Genomic DNA, 19,373 nt, shown 5'->3' on the forward strand with positions numbered 1-19,373 from the left:
CATTTGGTGTGAGTAGTTTCTGACTACTGCATGGGAGAATTTACCTTGCAGTGTTCCCATTTCTTCTGCGCGTTGTTGATGTTTTGGGGGCAGTAGGTCTTCAGCAGGGCTCTCCTGGCAGCTGTACTCTCTACATCACTGAAGGATGCCACCACCTTGGACAAGGCCGTCAGGATGGATGAAGCCAGCGTAGTGAAGTGAAGACTGCTCTGTTTAGAGTAGGGCACAAAGGAGATTCAGTTTTACCTAAATAACAGATCAAAATGTCCCAGGATTTATTGTCTATGGAAGTCTTTTTACCTATTTATTTTTTGCCATCTTTTTTCCACCAATATAGGTTGCATTATATTTAATAGCAATAGCAATAATCATGCAACAAGGTTTCTTGTTATTTTAATAATAAAAGTGAATAAACAAATAATATGCACAAGCTATGTGTGGATTGATTTATAGTAGTGTCATTTACCCCTAGAACTTTTCACTACTATTGTCATCCTTATGAGCAATATATGAGCAAAGAAGGAACACATCATCTAGCTAGATGATAGCCCTGGAACATTTATTCATCTGCTATTTTTTTCTATTTTGTCTATTTCATTGTTTTGATTTTTGGATTCTTTATCAATACCTAGAATGCCCTTGTTGTTGTTGTTGTTGTTGTTATGCTATTGGGCACGGCCAAACTAACTTGAACTGATGGATTGAAGTCTGCAAAACTACAAGACATTGTACACAAATATTTTATTCTGGGTACCAACAGGATAAGTGGGGTAGGGGTCAACAGTACCTTGGTAATTTCTGACATTATGACATCTTCATCCCCAATTACAAAAGGTGTTTTGCTGAAAAATCGGATGTTGTAACCCAGAGTGGATGTTGTGTGAATACACAGTACATGTTTCCTGTAGAAAAATACAAATATAAATCAATAGTTTTCTAACTGCATACTGTAAAGTATACATAGATATACAGATGTCTGCTCTTTTGTGATACATCCCTCAGGAACCAAGAGTAAAATGGCTTCAGGTTCTGAGTGGCTGGGGAAAAATGTGAAACCTATTTTTTACTGTAGACAATCTAGCTTCTTCTTTGACAGGGATCATTTTTAAATGCCTTCTGCAAGTGTCAGGGTGAGTTCACAAGGGGCTGGTCTGGCTCCATTAGCTTTACAGAATTTAGCCATCACAGCCGAAATGGATGAGAAGTGAGAAGAGTTGGGCTGGTAAAAGGCAAAAAGAATAGCACGCAAAAAGGACAAAATATTTGCCCTTTTCAAAAAGTTAAGCTCTAAGCGCAAAGTAAAATGCAAACAAATTGATTACCAGGGGGAGGAGGAGCACTTAAAATAACCCTGTGTTGCTAAACCAGGGTAGGTCAGGTTCACTCAGAGGGAGTGTCTGATGGGGGGCGTACGAGCGTCATATGTTCAGCACTTTGGTGTGTGATTGTGGTAATTGCACTGCTGCGTACCTGCGCCTGATCCCTGAAAGTAGGCCTTCTTCTTCTAGGCCAAGCAGCAGCCATTAATAGAGACTAGGGCAGAGCAGTTGAGGTAGACATGGATCCTGACTCACTACTGTATGCAAAATGGATCAGCTGTACTGACAGGGTCAATTAGGAGCAAAGGGAAAATGAATGAAGGAAAATCAACCAGTGTGTTTTTCTCCCCCTTTTGTTTTTGCTTACTCACAATTATCTAACTTGTAAAACATTTTTTAAAATGGCAGAATATAGCATATACAATGAAATGATTTGCTGATGGGAATTAAAGAAAGTCAGTGAAAAAACAGTGAATATGTTTTGTCTCACCCTGGGGGTAAGTTTAGTGTGGCTGCTGTGGAGCAGGAAGTCTTGATAGTGAGAAGAGGGAGCTGACACTGCAAACTTTTCCACGTGTATGGCTGGACCATTAGTACTGCAGAAAGTGATCCTTTCCCTAGAGGATGACAAAATACTATCAAGTTAAGTTCTATAATCATTTGCAAATCAGAATATGGGAATAACAAGTTTACAATGCGTATTGTGTAAGACACACTTACTGTCCTCTAATGAGTCAGCCCAGAAGAGGAAAGCAGAGAGGCTGATTAAGATCTGGGAGGCTTGCAGGCTGTCCACAAACAGGTAGATAATTCCTGTAACATCCACATTCTGGGTGGGAACAGACGAACAACACAGTGGCCTCAGTTATCAGTGTGAAAGCAGACATTGGACAAGTGGAGGAGAGAAAGAGCAGAGCCATGGGGACACTGGGGTGATAGATCAACTGATAGAAGAGACTACTGAGGAGAGGCCAGAGGAAAAGGCTTTAAATAGTAGTAATAAAGTAGTAACTCATAGTAACAAATGAGAGAAAATGTGTGTCAAGCAATCTTTCACACAGTATGTTGGAATAAGTCAGTAATACTTTAATTACTAATTAATAACATAATAATAACCTTTCTTTTTTTCTGTGTAATTTACTTGCGTTTGATTATTATTTTTTTGCTGTTGTTGTTTTGTTCATAAATTGTTTGTCCATTGTTCTGCTGTTCATCAGAAGTGTGTGTGAAGCTCTGTTACATGTGACGTGTACCTCAGAGACATCTATTGCAAAAAACTCAGACTGGATACATGATTTGGGCAAAACAGAACTCTGAAAAAAACAAATAAATCATATTGAGATAGCTTTCAAACGTGATATGACAACATAATTTTTTGTCAAATTGTATACCTTGAAGACACATTTCTGGAATTGGTGAGGGTAGTTTTGTGATTTATGAAACAAGATTAGATTCCTGTAAACAAAACAGAGTGAGTGACCTTAAAGGGTGAAACCTCATTCAAGAAAAAAAAAAGAAAAGCTGTCAGATTGTGAGGGTTTTTTACTGGAAACAAGATGGAAAGTCTTCGAGTTCCACCCAAGTCTCATTCATTATAGGTTTGACAGAAGCAGGAGCAGAGGGTTCTTGAGGGGTTTGTGGTTGGTCCTTGGCAGAGCTAACACGATCTGTTTAAAAGTACATTGTGACACATTGTTGATAATGTAAGAGTCTATACAATTCTCTAATTGCATTTTAAAAATAAAGAAGGCTTTATTAGATATGACAGCTGTAGCGTGAAATGGGGAGAGAGAAAGAGTATAGACATTTGGCAAATGGTTGTGGTCGGGAATCGAAACCACATTACGGTGGAAGCAACCATTCTCTAATTATTGTTATTTTAAAAGCTTGGTTTGAAATTGTGAATTAAATACTTGAATATAGATCATTACTAACAATAAAGTCCAACAGATGAAACAATGATATCAATGATACAAATGTAGCTCTTCTCCACTGTCTCATGTGTTGTGATGTAAAATGCTGAAAAAACGTGCCTAAAATGTGCGGTAAACGTTTTGTCAGTCAGTATTTTTCTGCGTAATCATTATTCTAAATTCGTTACCATCACTTCCAAAACCTAAGTGAAGCAATTACCTCTCAAGTCCAGATTTGCTCGAAAGTAAGAGAAAGCCTTTCCTCTGTGACTCATCATAAGTTATGCTAGACTGTGATCATTATCTTAAAGACAGTAAGTTGAATTGGCCTAACTCCCACATAATGGCAAAGTGTAAGCACACACACACGCACATCCTTCCTCCCACTCGTGGACGCTCGCCACCTCCTCACACATCGAGCCAAGCCGTAGACAAACACACACACACGCAAGCACACCAACAGTAAGTTCTGCCCCCGAGCTTGACTCAAAGGGCTGATCAGAAAGCAGAAGCAGCGGGGGCTAGTGTCTGCTGAGCAATGGTCGCCGGTCCGCTGGAGCTGCAGGTGTTACTAAGCAACTAAACGGGGGCAGGGAGAAGGCAGAGGATTGGATGCAAGTGAAACGGCGTAATAATAATTTCAGTCCAATTTTCTTCTAACTGTTGGCAAAAACAACAGAAGTAAGTCAAAGTAAGGGACGGTAAAGTAAGAGCAATGTGAAATGCAAATGATTCTAATAACGTCATTTGGGTTTTCACTTGGTAGAAGACTCGTCGCATGCTTGTCTCCATGGAGATGTTATTGCATTTCTCAGTGTGGAATTAAACTTATTTCCATGGAGACAAAGCAGGTGATGGCACCAGGCCAGAGTAAGATCTTTGAAGAGGCGACCTGGCACACAGTAAGAGTGACTGTTTTTCAAGGTATTTTTGAGCAATAAAAACACCTGTAATTGAATAAACGCAAAATAGAATGTTTATTGATACATTGAGGAACATTCCAGGTGAAACATTGACATCTCCATTGAGACAAGCGGGTGGCAAATGCCCGATCAGAAAAGTTGTAGTGCAGAATGGTCTTGAAATTAAATAAAGGCTCTCTCTAACATGTATTTTCCAAAATACAGTGAGGAGGCTTTTAAGGAAAAATGCATTACGGATTAATAAATGATGGAGGTCATAATTGTATGCTTGATTTGTGTCGTTTGTCATTTTAAAGACATTAATTGAGCTTTGGTCCGCAGAAATCAATAACAGAGCTTGATACACATTTTTCATTTCTACCATAACTGGAGCATTTATCTTGGTTATAGACATTTTGCACCACTCTACTCATATTTACTTATTATTAATGAGGCCAAACGCAGGGGGAAAAGTAGCTCATACCTTTGGCGCTGTTGCAATTGTCCTTCTTCTTGTCCTTTGCAGTGACCTAAAGGGAGAAGAGAGAGAGGCGTGGATACAGATTTGAGTTTGAGTAACACTAAAAGAGATTCTCCTTTGCCCTTTCTGTTTTGCAGCCAGCTGTGGTGCCAAACCGTTAGTACCAAAACATCTCCGAACAACCGCCAGGGCTAAATGTGACCAGCTCCTCCGCAGCTAAAACCACCAACAGGGAATAACAGCTTTAATTTACCCAGAGTGACAGATGAGGAGCTATTAGCTTGTTTAGCATGCTGTACCTCTCCAAGGAAAATTACTCAACAGCTCTGATTTTATGCTCATTTGGACACAGGATGAAGAAATTCAAGACGCTAATGAATCATTATTAACTCTCACTCACATGGAGTCACTAGCATCTTAATAGTGGAGTCTCTGTAACATGATTTAGTATCATTGAAATGGTAATCATCAGTACATCCAGCACAGACTGAGGAGACAATGTAGATTTTGCAGTCACATGTGTTTGAATATTACTCAGACAGAAGGCATTGTGACTGGAATTCTTTTTAAATCCTTCTGCAACAAAGAAACCAAAAAATATTGTTTAAACAAGTTTAGGCTGTAGTAAATGTATGTTATTGAGATGCTAATATTACTATCAGACTAACATTGACATTTTAGTGATGCTAACACCATGACAGGGCTTTAGTGATTAATACATTCCAGAAATGTCTGAGATATATACAGAGGTAATGGTTTAACTCACACTTAGATATGAAGGGCATCATGTGATACCTTCTCTCATCCCATAGGCTTGGCAAAAGAGTTCATTCAACCAAATGGGACTGACAGGGGCAGTGCAAAATATAGCAAAAAGCCTTCTGCCTTGACGCAAAGTCTCCGCTCTGGGATGTGCTCGTGCTAACATGCGCATACAGTGTAGCATAGTGCGCAAAAGCACACACATCAAACGACACATCAAATTAGAGTGTCCACACTGCTCTAGCCCATCCGCTTTAGAACTGGTCACAGTTACACAAGAGGGCGATTAACATGAACCGCATATTTCTCTGCAGGCTTGTAGAGAAGTGTAATAATGAAGGCCCCAGGAGACGCAGACGCTGATGGCTCACCGTCTAATTGCAAAGCTTTTTTCATCATCACAGAACATGACCTGTCCCTGAATGAAACCCATATGCCTGGATCAGTGTGACCACACCACATATACTCAGCTTTTTTGTCCTTCTTGGCTCATCGCCTGCCCTGTTGTTACATCCATTTATAAATATCCAACAGATTTTTGTCAGACACAGTTTGTCTGTGCGTCTGTAGGCTGTTGCTGCTCTGTAGCCCACCCCCTCATCAGTCTTGCCCTCACTGGTTCTCTGTTTAGCACAAATGTGCCCCTGGTCAGCAGTGGCCTGGCTGGGAGACAACAGAAGTGACTTTGAGGCTGGGGGATGGCAGCCATGTTGTCACTGACACACATAACTACTGTGACAAGCCTCAGACTGTAGATACCCACAAGATTCAAAGCTGAGATAAGATAACAGGCAATGCAGAGCTAATGAATGAAGAATATCTGTAAATATTTCATAAAAATATATTTATATTATTTAAAGATTTACATGATTACTGATTATTCAGTTATAGCTTTGGGTTGATATATTTTACATATGAAAACATGAACACATGCTCAGGAGAGATCCACTCTCCATATCCTGTATACCTTTGTTTTGTCCGTGTTGATTGGAGACTTAGTGGTGTGTTCAAGCGTGTCAGGCTCTTGGCCCTCTATTCTCCCAGCCTCCTCGTTCTCAGAGATGGACACCAGAGGCGCTGCGCTGTGACCCTGTCTTTTCTGCCTGCCACAGAGACAAACACTGTCATCTAACGTGGTGCAGTATACGTACCACATTACACAGCACACAGATGAAACATGACATACACAAGATATGATTAAAAGAAAGGACGAAGAAAAGTAACATGAATTGAGATTACATTTCTGGAGTATGGTTTCTCTTGATGCTGAACTGCCGGAACAGACTGGAAACTTCAATGAACTGTTCTGGTTTTGACAACGCGAGCTCTGCAGAAAAATAAATAACACCTTTCTGAGTACACTTTGGCTCCCAATTTCTACAGCGAGCTCAGTAGAGGCAAGAGCCAGCAGCCATTTCCATTTTTGCATTGGCCCCCCATCTCCTGCTTTTCTCATTTTAGGTAACAGCACTGTATGCCCTCTGTGTGAGCTTCCACTGCTCTAGCCTTAATTTTTCTTCCAGCTCATATTTATTTATGACTTTCACCCACACAAATCATCAGATAATATGTACTTTTATATTCAGCCCTCAGTCTCCTTAATCTAAATGCTTAGTTTACCAATTCCAAACTAGATTAATAATATTGCAGGACTAGAAGACTTAAACTTACTCTGAGGTTCATCTGAAATTATAATCTCTTTGCGAGGGCGGATCAGTTTCCAGCGGGGCACTGGAGGAGGTGTTGGGGGTGGTTCCAGTGGACAAGCTCTAGTTCTGATCAACAGTACAATATGGCTGTACATTAAAGACAGGCCGTACTGGCGCAGAACTGCAGAAGAATTCGCCTGCAGAGTCACAAAGACATACAAGGAAATTAAGCTAGCTTTGGAGCACATACTACATACATTTGGATGCCAACCGCCATAAAACAACAACAACATTTATACATAGGCAAATCAAAAACTGTCCCGTATTCAACTATAACTACTGTATAACATTGTCAATTTTTCTGGTTCAAGTCGTTGCGTGGTCAGCTATTTTACAATTGTGCAACAAAATGATCACAAAGCCTATAAAATACAGTAAACTGAAAAACCCCAACCGGTTTGAGCTAACATGAGCTTAAATAATGAACCATGGGAAAGCTATTGTCCAAATGGAACACAACATGCCTCCAGAGCACATGCACAGTAAACTGCACTTTGTTACATGAAAATGACAAATGAGTGAAATGAGTGGAACATTATCCACCATACCATTGTTTTTTGTCCAAGTTCAGAAGACATTATGTGTGCGCTGAAAGGGTAAAAGGCAGCACACACCAAACAGTCAGAGAGCTCTGAAAGATAAAACAAACATACAAATCTAGTTTGAATTAAACAGAACTGTGGTGAAACTTGATAATATTCTTTCACATTTTAGTCACAAAAATGTCCATAGAATCTGAAATACTGCCAGTAGATCAGTCACCTTTAAGTGTTATAAAGCCGCTATAAGCCCCTATTCAAGGTTATCTCCCCTTATAGCGAGTATAAGTGTACGTATACAGAGCGCATTGGCCAAGAGACATGGAAAATCAATTTGAATGAGTAAATGGATGCGCTGCTTGGGAAACATAAAGACTACACATTAAGAATTGAACACATAAGTGGTTTCTTGCTTTGCACTCTGGTTTATGCATTTGGGTTTATGAATTTCATTGGTGGAAACAATGGGAGAATGGACAAGAAGTGTGTACGTATAATCACACAGCATCAATGCATCTCATACAGCAGTAGACGTTATGTGTGCATGTGTGTTATGCTAAATGATGCTAATCTCCGACACTTTAATTACTGTAAACACGTGAGAAGTGTAGAGGGGCAAAACGCTGATGTTGAGTGAAAGGTCGCAGCAAGTTAAATGTTGACATACAAACCAAATAGTGAATAAAATAACTATGTGAAGTGCTCAAACAGTGACCTCAGGAAACACTGTGCCCATTTTTAAGGACACTCAGATAATCACACGTAAGCGGGATGGCTCTTTTGCCTTGAGGGGGCACCAAATAATTCACCTCACCACGGCTCCCTCTGCTCGTTTATTTATTGTCCACCATTCATGTGACACAAAGTGAGAATCTGGTACCCATTTGACCTTATTTCTGGCTAATCATATGATAATGCCACTTACATATATTAGTGTAAGTATGGGGCAAATAGAATCAAGTTAAGGTTTGACAATAAAAAATTCATACTTATGGATAATGGGGGGAAAAAAATATTTACCGTACTACTACTGTGCTCACATTTGTAGAGCTGTTATGAGACTCCTGTGTATATTAAAAGATAAGATATTCCTTTATTGTCCCGCATGGGGAAATTTCATTGATGCAACGCAGGTAGATACAGAGGTAAATACAGAAGAAAAGAACAGATCACTTATAGGAAGTTTGAAAAACACTCTCAGTAGAAGATCTCCTATGAACAAAAACTCCCATAGACAAAAAATATGAAGTTACTTCTCTGAGCACCTGACCATGTTCTAATCGTCTTTCCTCATTATTAACATACGGGGGTAGTTTAAATGATGATTGAGTAATCTGTCCCGTTTATTCCCTCTTATAGCTCAGAGATCACACCAGCTGATGTCATGAAGTGAGTTCTATCAATCCAGGAAGTGCTTCTCCATGTTTTTAAAATATACTCTCATCTGGTCATTTCCGTAGTCAATTTACCTTCATTACAAATCATGCCTTACTAATCACTAACCGCTTGTTTTTAGCCTTTATTAAACTGTACTGCAGTCTTAATGAGGGTTTGTAAGCCGATTTAGTTTTAACCATTTGCCACTGATTTGTGCATTAGTCAAAACATAAATTTGCAGCCCGAGTGGTCCAAATGCAGTTTAAAAGACTGAAAAAATATACAATTTAAGGACAATTAACAAAATACACTGTAGAGGCATTTGCCAAAGGGGTAATTACAGCCAAATAGATGCATGATTTAATTGACTCACCCAATTAATTATGCAAGCAGTGTGCCTAATTAGAACAAATGTTTGGACTAATGTATAACAGTTTGTGTGATTGTGTGAACACTCCTGACCTTTTCGCTTCTCACACCCTTGGGTCTGGTCACGGTCCTTCACAGATGAAGCTGCCGATGCAGTTCTGGTCACTGTCGCACTCTCACCTGGGTATCTGTACGTGAGAAGGCTGCCTCGCAAAAAATCCCACGTTTTCTCCAGGCCAGTCGATCTTTCAGTGGGAGGGAGGGGAAAGGTTTTAGCAGCGAATTAGCGAATATTAGCAAATATTAATCAAAGCTGAACAGAATTGAGATGTAACACTTGATTGAAGGCAAAAATGTCAGCAGCTTTGTGGTTATTATGAAGTATAACATATCTTCAAACAAAATATGTTTCATTGCATGTTTTCATTCGTGAATATGTCACCATTCTGAATTAGGAGAATTTGTAGATTTTTTAATTGTATCATGGTCGGAAGAGTGCACTATTGTAAAATCGCTTTGGATCCAAGGAAATCTCGACATTTTTTGGGGGTATTCCAACTACAATATTCAGCTAATATCATGTCAACAAAATGTGCTAAAATGTATTAGTTGAGGTTTAAGTATCAGATAAAGGTGAAATGTCTTTAAAATGACACACAAAAGCGCAGAAATATCACTTTATACTCTCTTTATACTATTGAATATTTGCCTCTACCTTAGCCCATAATTGCTAACGGTTCTTTAAAAAACATGTCATACCAATAGTTTTTGTAAAGTAACAATCCATCTGCAAATAAATCCTTGTTTGACAGTCTATGTGAGCAGAAAGTGAGTCTACCATGAATCAATGTGAAACCCAAACAGACAGGAGAATGGGGCGCCTGCATGTGTTGATAGATTCCCCAGGCTGCCAGCTAACAGCGGCTAACCTGCTGAGCTACACAGAATTACACTCCCCGACTCCACTGCAAAACACTGCTGCCCCATTAATGCTGCATCTCTGACACGATGAGAATCCCCGCATTGTCAAACTGTATCGAGAATCTGTTTGTCATAGACTGGCCTGCAATGTTGGCAAATTGACTTGAGAGCTGAAAATGGCAAATCTGTGAATGAATTAATCCTTTGAAAATGGGGGAAATGTGTCAAGATAAAATGGAAAATGAAAACTGTAAGTGTCAAGCTAGTTATTATCAAACAGGTTTTCTTTTTAAACATATACCGTGATATGTTTCGGATGCGTCAGAGAGCGTTGCACTGGTCTGTTTGAAAGAGATGCTGATCATAATCTTTGAAGACCAGATGAACTTTATCAAGATAACTGCATCAAAACAGTTTGACGAAGTTAAACAAAGGTCAAATTAAAAATATGACTTTTTTTTGGTGGCGGGACCTGCTTTTATTCATTTAGATATTTTTGCTTTGCCTGGAATGTTCCACAGTGGCATTAAACTTGTCCATCTCTCTCCAGAGATCTGACTCGCAACTTGGCCATGGAGATGGGCAGGTTAACTGTCATACTGTAGATACATTCCAGGCAAGACACCTTTAAATTACTAGGTAGTTTTACTTTTTCTCAAGACTAAATATTTATAGTATATATTATTAAGATGATTTATAGTTAGAAACAAGAATAGCACATGTGTCATCTTGCACATCTCTTTAATGATTATGGGAAACTTACTTCATTGGACGGACTTCTGGGAACCAGCCAGTGAGCGCAGGTATAAAGGTGAATTCTCCCACCTCTCCACTAGTCTCTGAAGGAGGACTACAGAATAAAGTAAATAAATTAATACATAATACCTTTAAAATGTAATGATATCAACAAATGATCATTAATTGTGCGGTGAAATTGAAGGGTAACAGAGTGTACTTGTAAACAATGTGCTCAAGTAGTTTATACTGTATGAAAGTCTGGTTTCTAGGCAACTGCCAAAAAACGAATTGGAAATGACAGATTCGTATTAAAACCACAAGGTGATTTTAGAATAGCTAAGAATATTGCATTAGCAGTGAGTTTAGGAGAAGATCAAAGGTAAAAGCAAATCCATCACATTTTAGAACCACATTGTATCGCTATGACGTGACATTTTTCATGCTGTTCCATTGAAACTGTCGCTGTAAAAGGTTTTAATTGGTCCGCCCGGGATACAACTATTTCGATACCAACAGGAACCAAAATCAATAGTGATACAGTGAAAAATCTACAAGCAGCAGAGAAATGAAAATGCACCTCAACAGACACCTGGGCAAAGTTAGCGCGGTGTGAAGAATTCTGAGGACAGCGAATGAATGATTTATTACGATGGGCTCCTTTGTTTCCTGTCCGGGATGAAACATTAATGTCTCGGCCCTTTGTGTGGACGACGCAGAACAGCCACCTTTACACACGCCACGTTGCCCCATCACAGACGGGCACACTCCCTGTCTGTCAACCGCCCTGTCAACATCGAGTCAGCAGGAGGTCGTGCGAGTCAGCAAATGAACTCAGTGGATGCTCAGAGGAAAGACAGCCCCATGTCCATATGTATAATGTCTTTGAGGAGATTACAAGGCGACGATTCAGCCAGTGTGGAGTCGTTTTCAATATCCAAAGAGGAGTTAGGGAAAATTTATTAAAAAATATCACACACATACTATTAAATTGGGCTTTTTCCTGAATAGTTAAGATTGGTCATGTTCAATATCAGAATAAGTGTAGAGCCTTTAAAATGCTACATGATCAGAATGTTCAAAATTCAGGATGGAAGTGTCTGCAGGTCAAATGAAGCAGACTGTAACATTTAAGATTGGTTATTTCTTTCAAAAATAGTACTGTAAATCTCCCAGAGAGCTCAATATAAAGTGAACTTACTTGGTGTTAGCCAGTTTAATCAGGGCTTTGGTTAACAGCATTGGCCAGAGTTCTGACGGACATGTGGAGGCAGGGAGCAGCAGCTTATTGCCTTCATCAAAAGGCATTGAATCATCCACTGTTACCTTCCTCCAACAGCCCTGGAAGAGACAAATTGCAAGTTGGATTTATGCGAATGCTCATGAGAGAAAAGAAAACCTTAAGTAGTGTGAAAAATGAGAAGGCGATACATATGATTTATTTATTTATTTTTCTGTAGAGCAAAGAATCATAAAATCCAGAGTGAACACAAGTGAAGTGGTGTCAGACTGAAGTGGCACAGGAGCGTGCAGGAGAGTCCTCCTCAGCTGATGGGGTTAATTACAGTCAGCTCTGCTGGAGCAGGTCACATGACAGGAAGCACAAATCCCACAATAACGGCACAAGACTACAGTGCTTCCTATTCATGTGACGTATTACAATTCTATGACTATGGCACATTCTGTTTATTCACTATTAATTCACTCCCATTCAAAAGTTAACACTGTATATTTCTTGACATATTACAGTATTTACGTGACATAGGTGTCTTATTTAATATCTTGAGTGCTTAATTATACAAGCTTGAGGTTAAATTGGCGAGTTTGTTGTGACCAAGTTGAAATTCACTATGCGAAAGCTGCTTAATTAGCTCCATCTGTTTTAATTGGGTGAAGAATGGATCCAAACCGAACTAACTTACCGAACTTAAATTTGAGTTTTAATATTTGTAGTTTTTAAGTGGCAGTGCTATTCAGCTCAACACCTACAAATTTAACAGGAACTTGCTATTTTTTCTAATGACAATTCAGGGGCAGAGGTTAGATTATTCTAAAAACAGTTGGACATTTTTTCAATGAAACAAGCATTCTTGCACTCTTAAATGAGCTTTTTCTTTCCCTTTACAAGGTCATACCAGCTGTTCTTTACGAGGTCTAAAACTTAGTAAAATGATGGTGCTCTTGTGACATTCTGAACCTCCAGCATTAGATAACTCCTAATATTTAATACGAGTGACTTGTGTGATGTCTGTGGTCACACGCTCCATCTGTTGTGATCAATTAACAAGCCCTGTCGCAGAGCTCGCCGGCTTTTCACATCTGCGTCTTGTTTTTCTACCAAAGTAATGTGCTCAAGCTAGTACGGACACTCAATCTCTTTCTTGTTTGTCTTCCGGAAAGTCTTCAAAGCATCATATTTGCTGAGCTGGAGCTGTTTGCGCGAGGGGTAAAACTCAAAAATGTGCTCTGGGAGGAGGCAGGATAGATCTAATAGATGAGGGTGAAAATAGCGCGGCTTTTATGATCAAAGTACAATTATGAATAATACAAGATTGAGGAACAATGAAGGATCAGAGCGACAAAGCCTATTGGCATGAAACACAAAGGGGGGTTGGGGGTTGGATGCTTCGTGCCAGCTCCGCAGCCATCTGTTAGCGCGCTATGGTTGGCATGGGCATGATCGCTGCTTACAGTTATGTCATGCTAGATTTTCAAGGCACACGTTTTTATGCTATATTCAAATATGATCAAATTATTACCGATATAAAATGACGTAGAAACACATTGGAGCCGGTATTGAACTAACTTGCCCAATAGCGTCTCCTTCAGATGCTTGGAGCACTCGGAGCAGCTGACTGCAGATAAGCCTTATCTACTTATCAAGATACATATGAAGTCTAAGCACTTTGGGGAGCAGTTTCTCTTCCCTTTCTCTTCCCTTCCCCCTCCTCCTGCCCTCAGTCTGCGTGCGACTCCTCTGCCATCTCAGAACTGAAGAGGGAAAACTGCCTGGTGTCGTTGATTGTAATCTATGGGGAAAGAGGAGGCTTGGCCCACTATGACAATGACTGGCATCTCAAACAGCTTTTTGCCATTTTTGCGTCTCTGCAAATATTGAATGAATAAAGAATAAAACAGGAACGATGAATACTCAGTGGACTGTGTGTTCAGTGTTGGGCAGTAACTGAATACATGTTCTGAAAATATTTGTTCAGAATACACATTTTAACTAGCTGTATTCAGAATATAAGTTATTTGTAAAACATTGCTCTAGTGGTGAGTTGTTACCTCTAGAATTAATGATAAATAAAGACAAAAAAAACTGTGAAACAAACAAAAAGCTTTTGTTTTTTTTACACTATCATATATTGCAACTCATGTGAAAGTATTCTAAGTAATCAGAATAAAGTATTATGACTGGTTGGGTCATGTAACAGAATATGTTATAAATTCAGTATTCTGTAATTCTGTAAGTATTCCTCCAAATCTCATGTGCAATAACTGTCGTACTCACATGCAATCATGTCACATTCTTGTGCATATAACTGATGAAAATAGAGTGTTTATTTTACCATTATTATTAGTATTATCTTGTTACGCTATATGTTTTTATTTCATTTCATTTTATTTTATGTATATTTTCCCCTCCATTCCTTATTAGGAAATGAGAGGTTTTGTCTATGGGAGTTTTTGTTGTGTTTAGTGTTTTTTAAACTTCCTATATGTTATCTGTCCTTTTCCTCTGTATCTACCTGCGTTGCAACTATTAAATTTCCCCATGTGTGGACAATAAAGGAATATCTTATCTTATCTTGTCTTAAATACTTCTTCTTTGTTTTTCTTTGTTTTTTCTTTTTTATAACCATAAAGAACTGGAAGATTTATTGCCGCCATAAGACGCGTGCCATTATACTACATCATGTTATGAGAGACTTGTTGCGCTGGTAGTATCTAGTTTATAGGCGGACAAATCTGGCAGTTTTCCTCTTCATGTGACCGTTACGGAGCTCATTGATAATTCTGTCTCTTTCGTACTGTGTGCATAAAAATGTCCTGACTTCACCCCTATCACACGGAGAAGGACTCACCATCCAGTAGAGCTTGACCACATATTTGCCGTAGCTATTGTAGAGTGGCACATGATCCTTCACAACCTTGCAGAGTGAGTAGATGTGCTCCCAGGGCTTCCATGTGCTTTCAGGAGGCAGACTCTTACAGTGGATCCAGAGAATATAGATCTCACTGATGATCCATCTCATCAGCTTCATGAAAACAAAATCAGTGATTAGGAGGGTTCTACAAAAATAACATTGCTGGATTAACTCTCTTACTATCTTCACTACAACTATAATTCAGACAGTAAGCATTTAATTGCCATTTATTTGTGTCTCAGTTTAGGTCTTCATTTGAATGTACTTAATCTACAGAGACCTTAAACTCATAAAAGATGTTCTGCACCAGATTATAGCTAGTTTCCATCTGCAGTCCATGGTTTAAAAGAGTTATACAATGCAACTACACTCAATTAGCAACAAGGACAATTCACAAAGTCCACACGCTGATCCAAACATCACAGCATTAATTATTAAGTAAATCAATCCATGTCAGGTGAATTACACTACTTGATCAGTAGCAGTTAACAAGAACATGATTCTTAATAAATAATATGAACCAACCTCACTGCATATCAGATGGGTGTTGGGGGAGAGCACGTCAAAGGAACTTTGGTTTTCAATCACAGTTGGGATCTAAACAGAAATATACGTAACAGCTAATTGTAAAAGAATAGCAAAATTTAGATCTTAAATACCAAATATTGAGCTAAATGAGGCTTTCATAAAATAGCCTTTAGTTTGTGTATACAAAATACACTGGTTTTGTGAAGGTTTACCTTGTTAATGTCGGTAATGAACTCGTTTGGTCGCTTCCATGAGTGCACCTTCAGGACTTCAGGGAGGACCACGTTACCCTCTGGATCTTCAAATATTTGCTTCTATATCAAAACACACTCAAAATGTACATAATGCAAACAAAGACCAAAAAGGTACTGTGTATTTTGGTAAGTTATTTAAATGTCTAGACAATTACCTGTATATTTTGATTGGGTTTACTTGGTTTTGTCTCCTCGGTTTTATTGACGTCCCACTTTTCCTTGTTGAGCTCGGCTTCGTTCCACTCGGGCCAAATGGGGAATGAACACTTTGTGGTCCCCAAACTTACCACGGATTCAACAGCGGAGCTTTCACTAAACACAACAACATCAGCGGTTAAGCAAGCTAGCGTTAGTTAGATAGATGCCAGCTAGTGCTCACATTAACCGAAGACATTTTATACTGCAACTCACTTTTTTGCATGACGATCTAATACGGAGATTTTGCTGGCCAAGACCTCCTTTTTCCCTTTGGTTTTTGACATTTTATTTCAGCTGACAACAGAGAAAACTAAAAGGAGGATGGACTCGTGTTCGTTTAATGCAAACTTTTTTCTGGCGTGGCCCCCTTGGGAGAATGACAAAAGTATCCACGCCCCCCCACACTATCCGTCCGGGACAGCGCAGAATTGGCGCTTCACTGCTGTAATTTTGGCGTTTCAAGGAGAAGACGCACTCACGTTACTTCTTGTCACTGTGGATCACTTTTACCACTGCGGGTCCACGATTGTCACACACTTCTTTGACTGCTTTGGTGTTTTATGGCGCGGCGCTGACTCGTACCACTGCGTTTATGTTCCATTGTCTTCAAAGCCCATGTATCAAAGTGGAAAGGAAGCAAACGCACACACAAAAGTTAAGATTCTAAAAGGGGAGTGTAGGGTCCAGTCGAATTGAGAAGGCCAGAACTGTACCAGGCCTGAAATGTTTTTGTATTGTTTCCACTCGTGTCACGTGTCATTCCACCAAAGCCAGACCTAGGCAAGAACAAATAAAGAATAATTACCATTTTGTCCGCATAATCACTGTTACTAGCTCATTACATTAGCATAACTGTTTTCCATACATTTGTAAAATAAACATTTAAAATTGTTCAATAACACTTATTACAAATCTTTTTCCCCTGTCTTGATCTTTGGGTTTTTATAACTTTCACAATTTTTCCACCTTCAACCGTAACTTACTTTACTTAGATTTTTGTTTCACTGTAACTTCCGGAAGTTACCAAAATTAAAGCAAAACCCTATAAATTGACCACGTGTTGACACTGGCTGTAGTTCTGTTGATCAAAGCACGCCTGTCACGTGTAATGTGCGCACATTTCTCCAAATGTCTTTGCACAGCTCTGCGACCCCCCAAACGGACGCGCCCTACACTTTGAGAAGCTCTTGTTTAACGCTTCTCTTCTGGCACATCTTCTTGTCCGTTGCTAGGCAGCGCAGTGTTTGTGGGCGGGCTTGGAGACACTTGTTGCCGTGAGTTACCACAGTGATAACTATGGAGTCACAGTGAGGATGTTAAGATAAAGAGTGTTTGGTGATGACCCTCATGTTCTATAATTCCACAGAATCACTGGATGGTTGTTTCTCAACTCATTTTGTTTGTTGCCACATGTCACTTTTGACTGTATGATTCAGCAACATAGACTGTAGAGATTCCTACATTTTATGAAAAATAAAATGAACATTGCTTGCATTTCTTTTCTGCAGATGTCATCTCAAGATTAACTTCTCCCAAAGACAGGCTTAAACTTGATACATCTGATGATGAAAAACAAATGATAACTATAACGTTGCTTACAGCTGACCTAGCTAACTTTCACCCAGGGTCATTATTGCAGTAGTTGAAAATTAAATGTTTAAACGTTTTCAACTAATTTATTAAAATTACAGTTTGAACTAAATGCCCAGGTTCTTAGCTTAGCATCTTAATGTTAGCACACACTGTAAACGGGAATAGACATAGTGACAGTCCACCAACACATCTATTTTATTATAAAACCTTACCAAAATGATACAAATAAAGGGAGTAATTATAAAGTAAACCAAACTGTGAAGCTTTTACCTGCAGTGAAAAGCAGCTCCCTTAGCTCTGGGACCAGAGATTTTACGGTCTATGTCTGGGACAGACGCTCAGCAGTCGCAGCTTCGCATCGCGTCTCCATGGAAACCGGCGGTGTGGCGGGAAGGGGGCGGGTACTTTCAACAACCTCGCTCCTGATTGCCTCTTTGGTTGCTATGATACACGCGCGCGGATTTCCAAATTGATCGCAGATTAGCCGAAAGGCTTCATTTGACTGAAACAGAACACTCTGACGTCACACTAAAGTAGCAGACTAGTAAGTGGCGGAAGTGTAACACTTGGATTCTGCTGAGAAGGTGATCGGCCGCGAACTCCCATCTCTGCAGGACCTGTGCGTCTCCAGGGCTCTGGGACGAGCAGGTCTGACCTCAGCTGACCCTTCTCACCCTGGAGGCCACTCCCCTGAGACAGGAGGCCACTCCCCTCAGGCAGGAGGCCACTCCCCTCAGGCAGGAGGCCACGGTCCATCCGGACCAGAACCATGGATGTATTATCAGGTGACCAGAACCGACCAGAACCTCCCGTCATAAGAAGTTTATTTTCCTCTGCTGTTGGACTCATGAACACTGCCTAAGCACCTTGCACTCATTGCACTGTTCACTTCTATTGCACTACTTAACTTTATATTTTATATTTTATTTAGAATGTACATATCATGCCGTCTCTGTATAAAGTGTTCAATGTTTGTTGTTTGTGTTGCACCGAATCACCAGGACAAGTTCCTATGTTTGTGATTTTTTGTTCGATGGCAATAAACACCTTTTCTGATTCTGATTCTGATAAAAACAAAGAACGCTATGACGTCACAGAACGGCCGTCTATTCTCTTTTTACAGTCAATGTTTACAAATAAATCCCCACCATGAAGGTGGTCTCAAACACGACCCAGTTTGAATGTCACAGAGAATGTTCTATATAAAGGGGTGAGAGATACATCTAAAAATTAATACAGCTGTTTTGGAGATATGACAATTTTGATATTTAATATATAATATATAGTAAACATTTAAAAAAAGCAGCAAAATGAACAGCTTAAAAACAAAATAAAGATGGATTAAAAGGTCCACTGATGGTTTATGTGCTAATTCAACCCTAACATTTACAGGCACAATCCGGTGTCTGAATACTGTCAGGGATATTCTCCAAAAAACACGATCATTTCTGCCAATACTGCCCACCACTACCCTAACCATGTGTTTTATAATGTATCTGGCCCTGCAAAGCACCAGTCACATATCTACTGCACACAGTATGGCCATAGATGTTGTATTGTGATCAGCCTGCCTAATTCCTTAAGTTGCCTTGCCAACATAGCATGGGATAATAATGCTGCGG

The 19,373-nt window shown here is 39.6% G+C and overlaps 1 protein-coding gene across 1 annotated transcript in view; it reads right to left on the reverse strand.

Moving 5' to 3' along the window:
- Positions 1-16,442, reverse strand: part of adgb (androglobin) — a 29,741-nt gene extending 13,299 nt beyond the window's left edge. The window contains exons 1-21 of the mRNA XM_072450282.1: positions 16,372-16,442; positions 16,116-16,272; positions 15,919-16,020; positions 15,704-15,775; positions 15,116-15,289; positions 12,229-12,368; positions 11,056-11,142; positions 9,465-9,616; positions 7,635-7,717; positions 7,049-7,223; positions 6,617-6,704; positions 6,345-6,480; positions 4,619-4,664; positions 2,866-2,986; positions 2,711-2,774; positions 2,573-2,632; positions 2,461-2,525; positions 2,040-2,179; positions 1,810-1,936; positions 788-902; positions 45-209 (exon numbers count right to left, since the gene is read on the reverse strand). Of these exons, the coding sequence (XP_072306383.1) occupies positions 45-209; positions 788-902; positions 1,810-1,936; positions 2,040-2,179; positions 2,461-2,525; positions 2,573-2,632; positions 2,711-2,774; positions 2,866-2,986; positions 4,619-4,664; positions 6,345-6,480; positions 6,617-6,704; positions 7,049-7,223; positions 7,635-7,717; positions 9,465-9,616; positions 11,056-11,142; positions 12,229-12,368; positions 15,116-15,289; positions 15,704-15,775; positions 15,919-16,020; positions 16,116-16,272; positions 16,372-16,442 (2,340 nt within the window). The remainder of the gene's footprint in view (positions 1-44; positions 210-787; positions 903-1,809; positions 1,937-2,039; positions 2,180-2,460; positions 2,526-2,572; positions 2,633-2,710; positions 2,775-2,865; positions 2,987-4,618; positions 4,665-6,344; positions 6,481-6,616; positions 6,705-7,048; positions 7,224-7,634; positions 7,718-9,464; positions 9,617-11,055; positions 11,143-12,228; positions 12,369-15,115; positions 15,290-15,703; positions 15,776-15,918; positions 16,021-16,115; positions 16,273-16,371) is intronic.
- Between the last annotated feature and the right edge of the window lie 2,931 nt (positions 16,443-19,373).

This window comes from Eucyclogobius newberryi, unplaced genomic scaffold (assembly GCF_026437365.1).
Source record: "Eucyclogobius newberryi isolate DKJ021-1_F unplaced genomic scaffold, fEucNew1.0.hap1 SCAF_1, whole genome shotgun sequence".
Taxonomy (NCBI): Eukaryota; Metazoa; Chordata; class Actinopteri; order Gobiiformes; family Gobiidae; genus Eucyclogobius; species Eucyclogobius newberryi.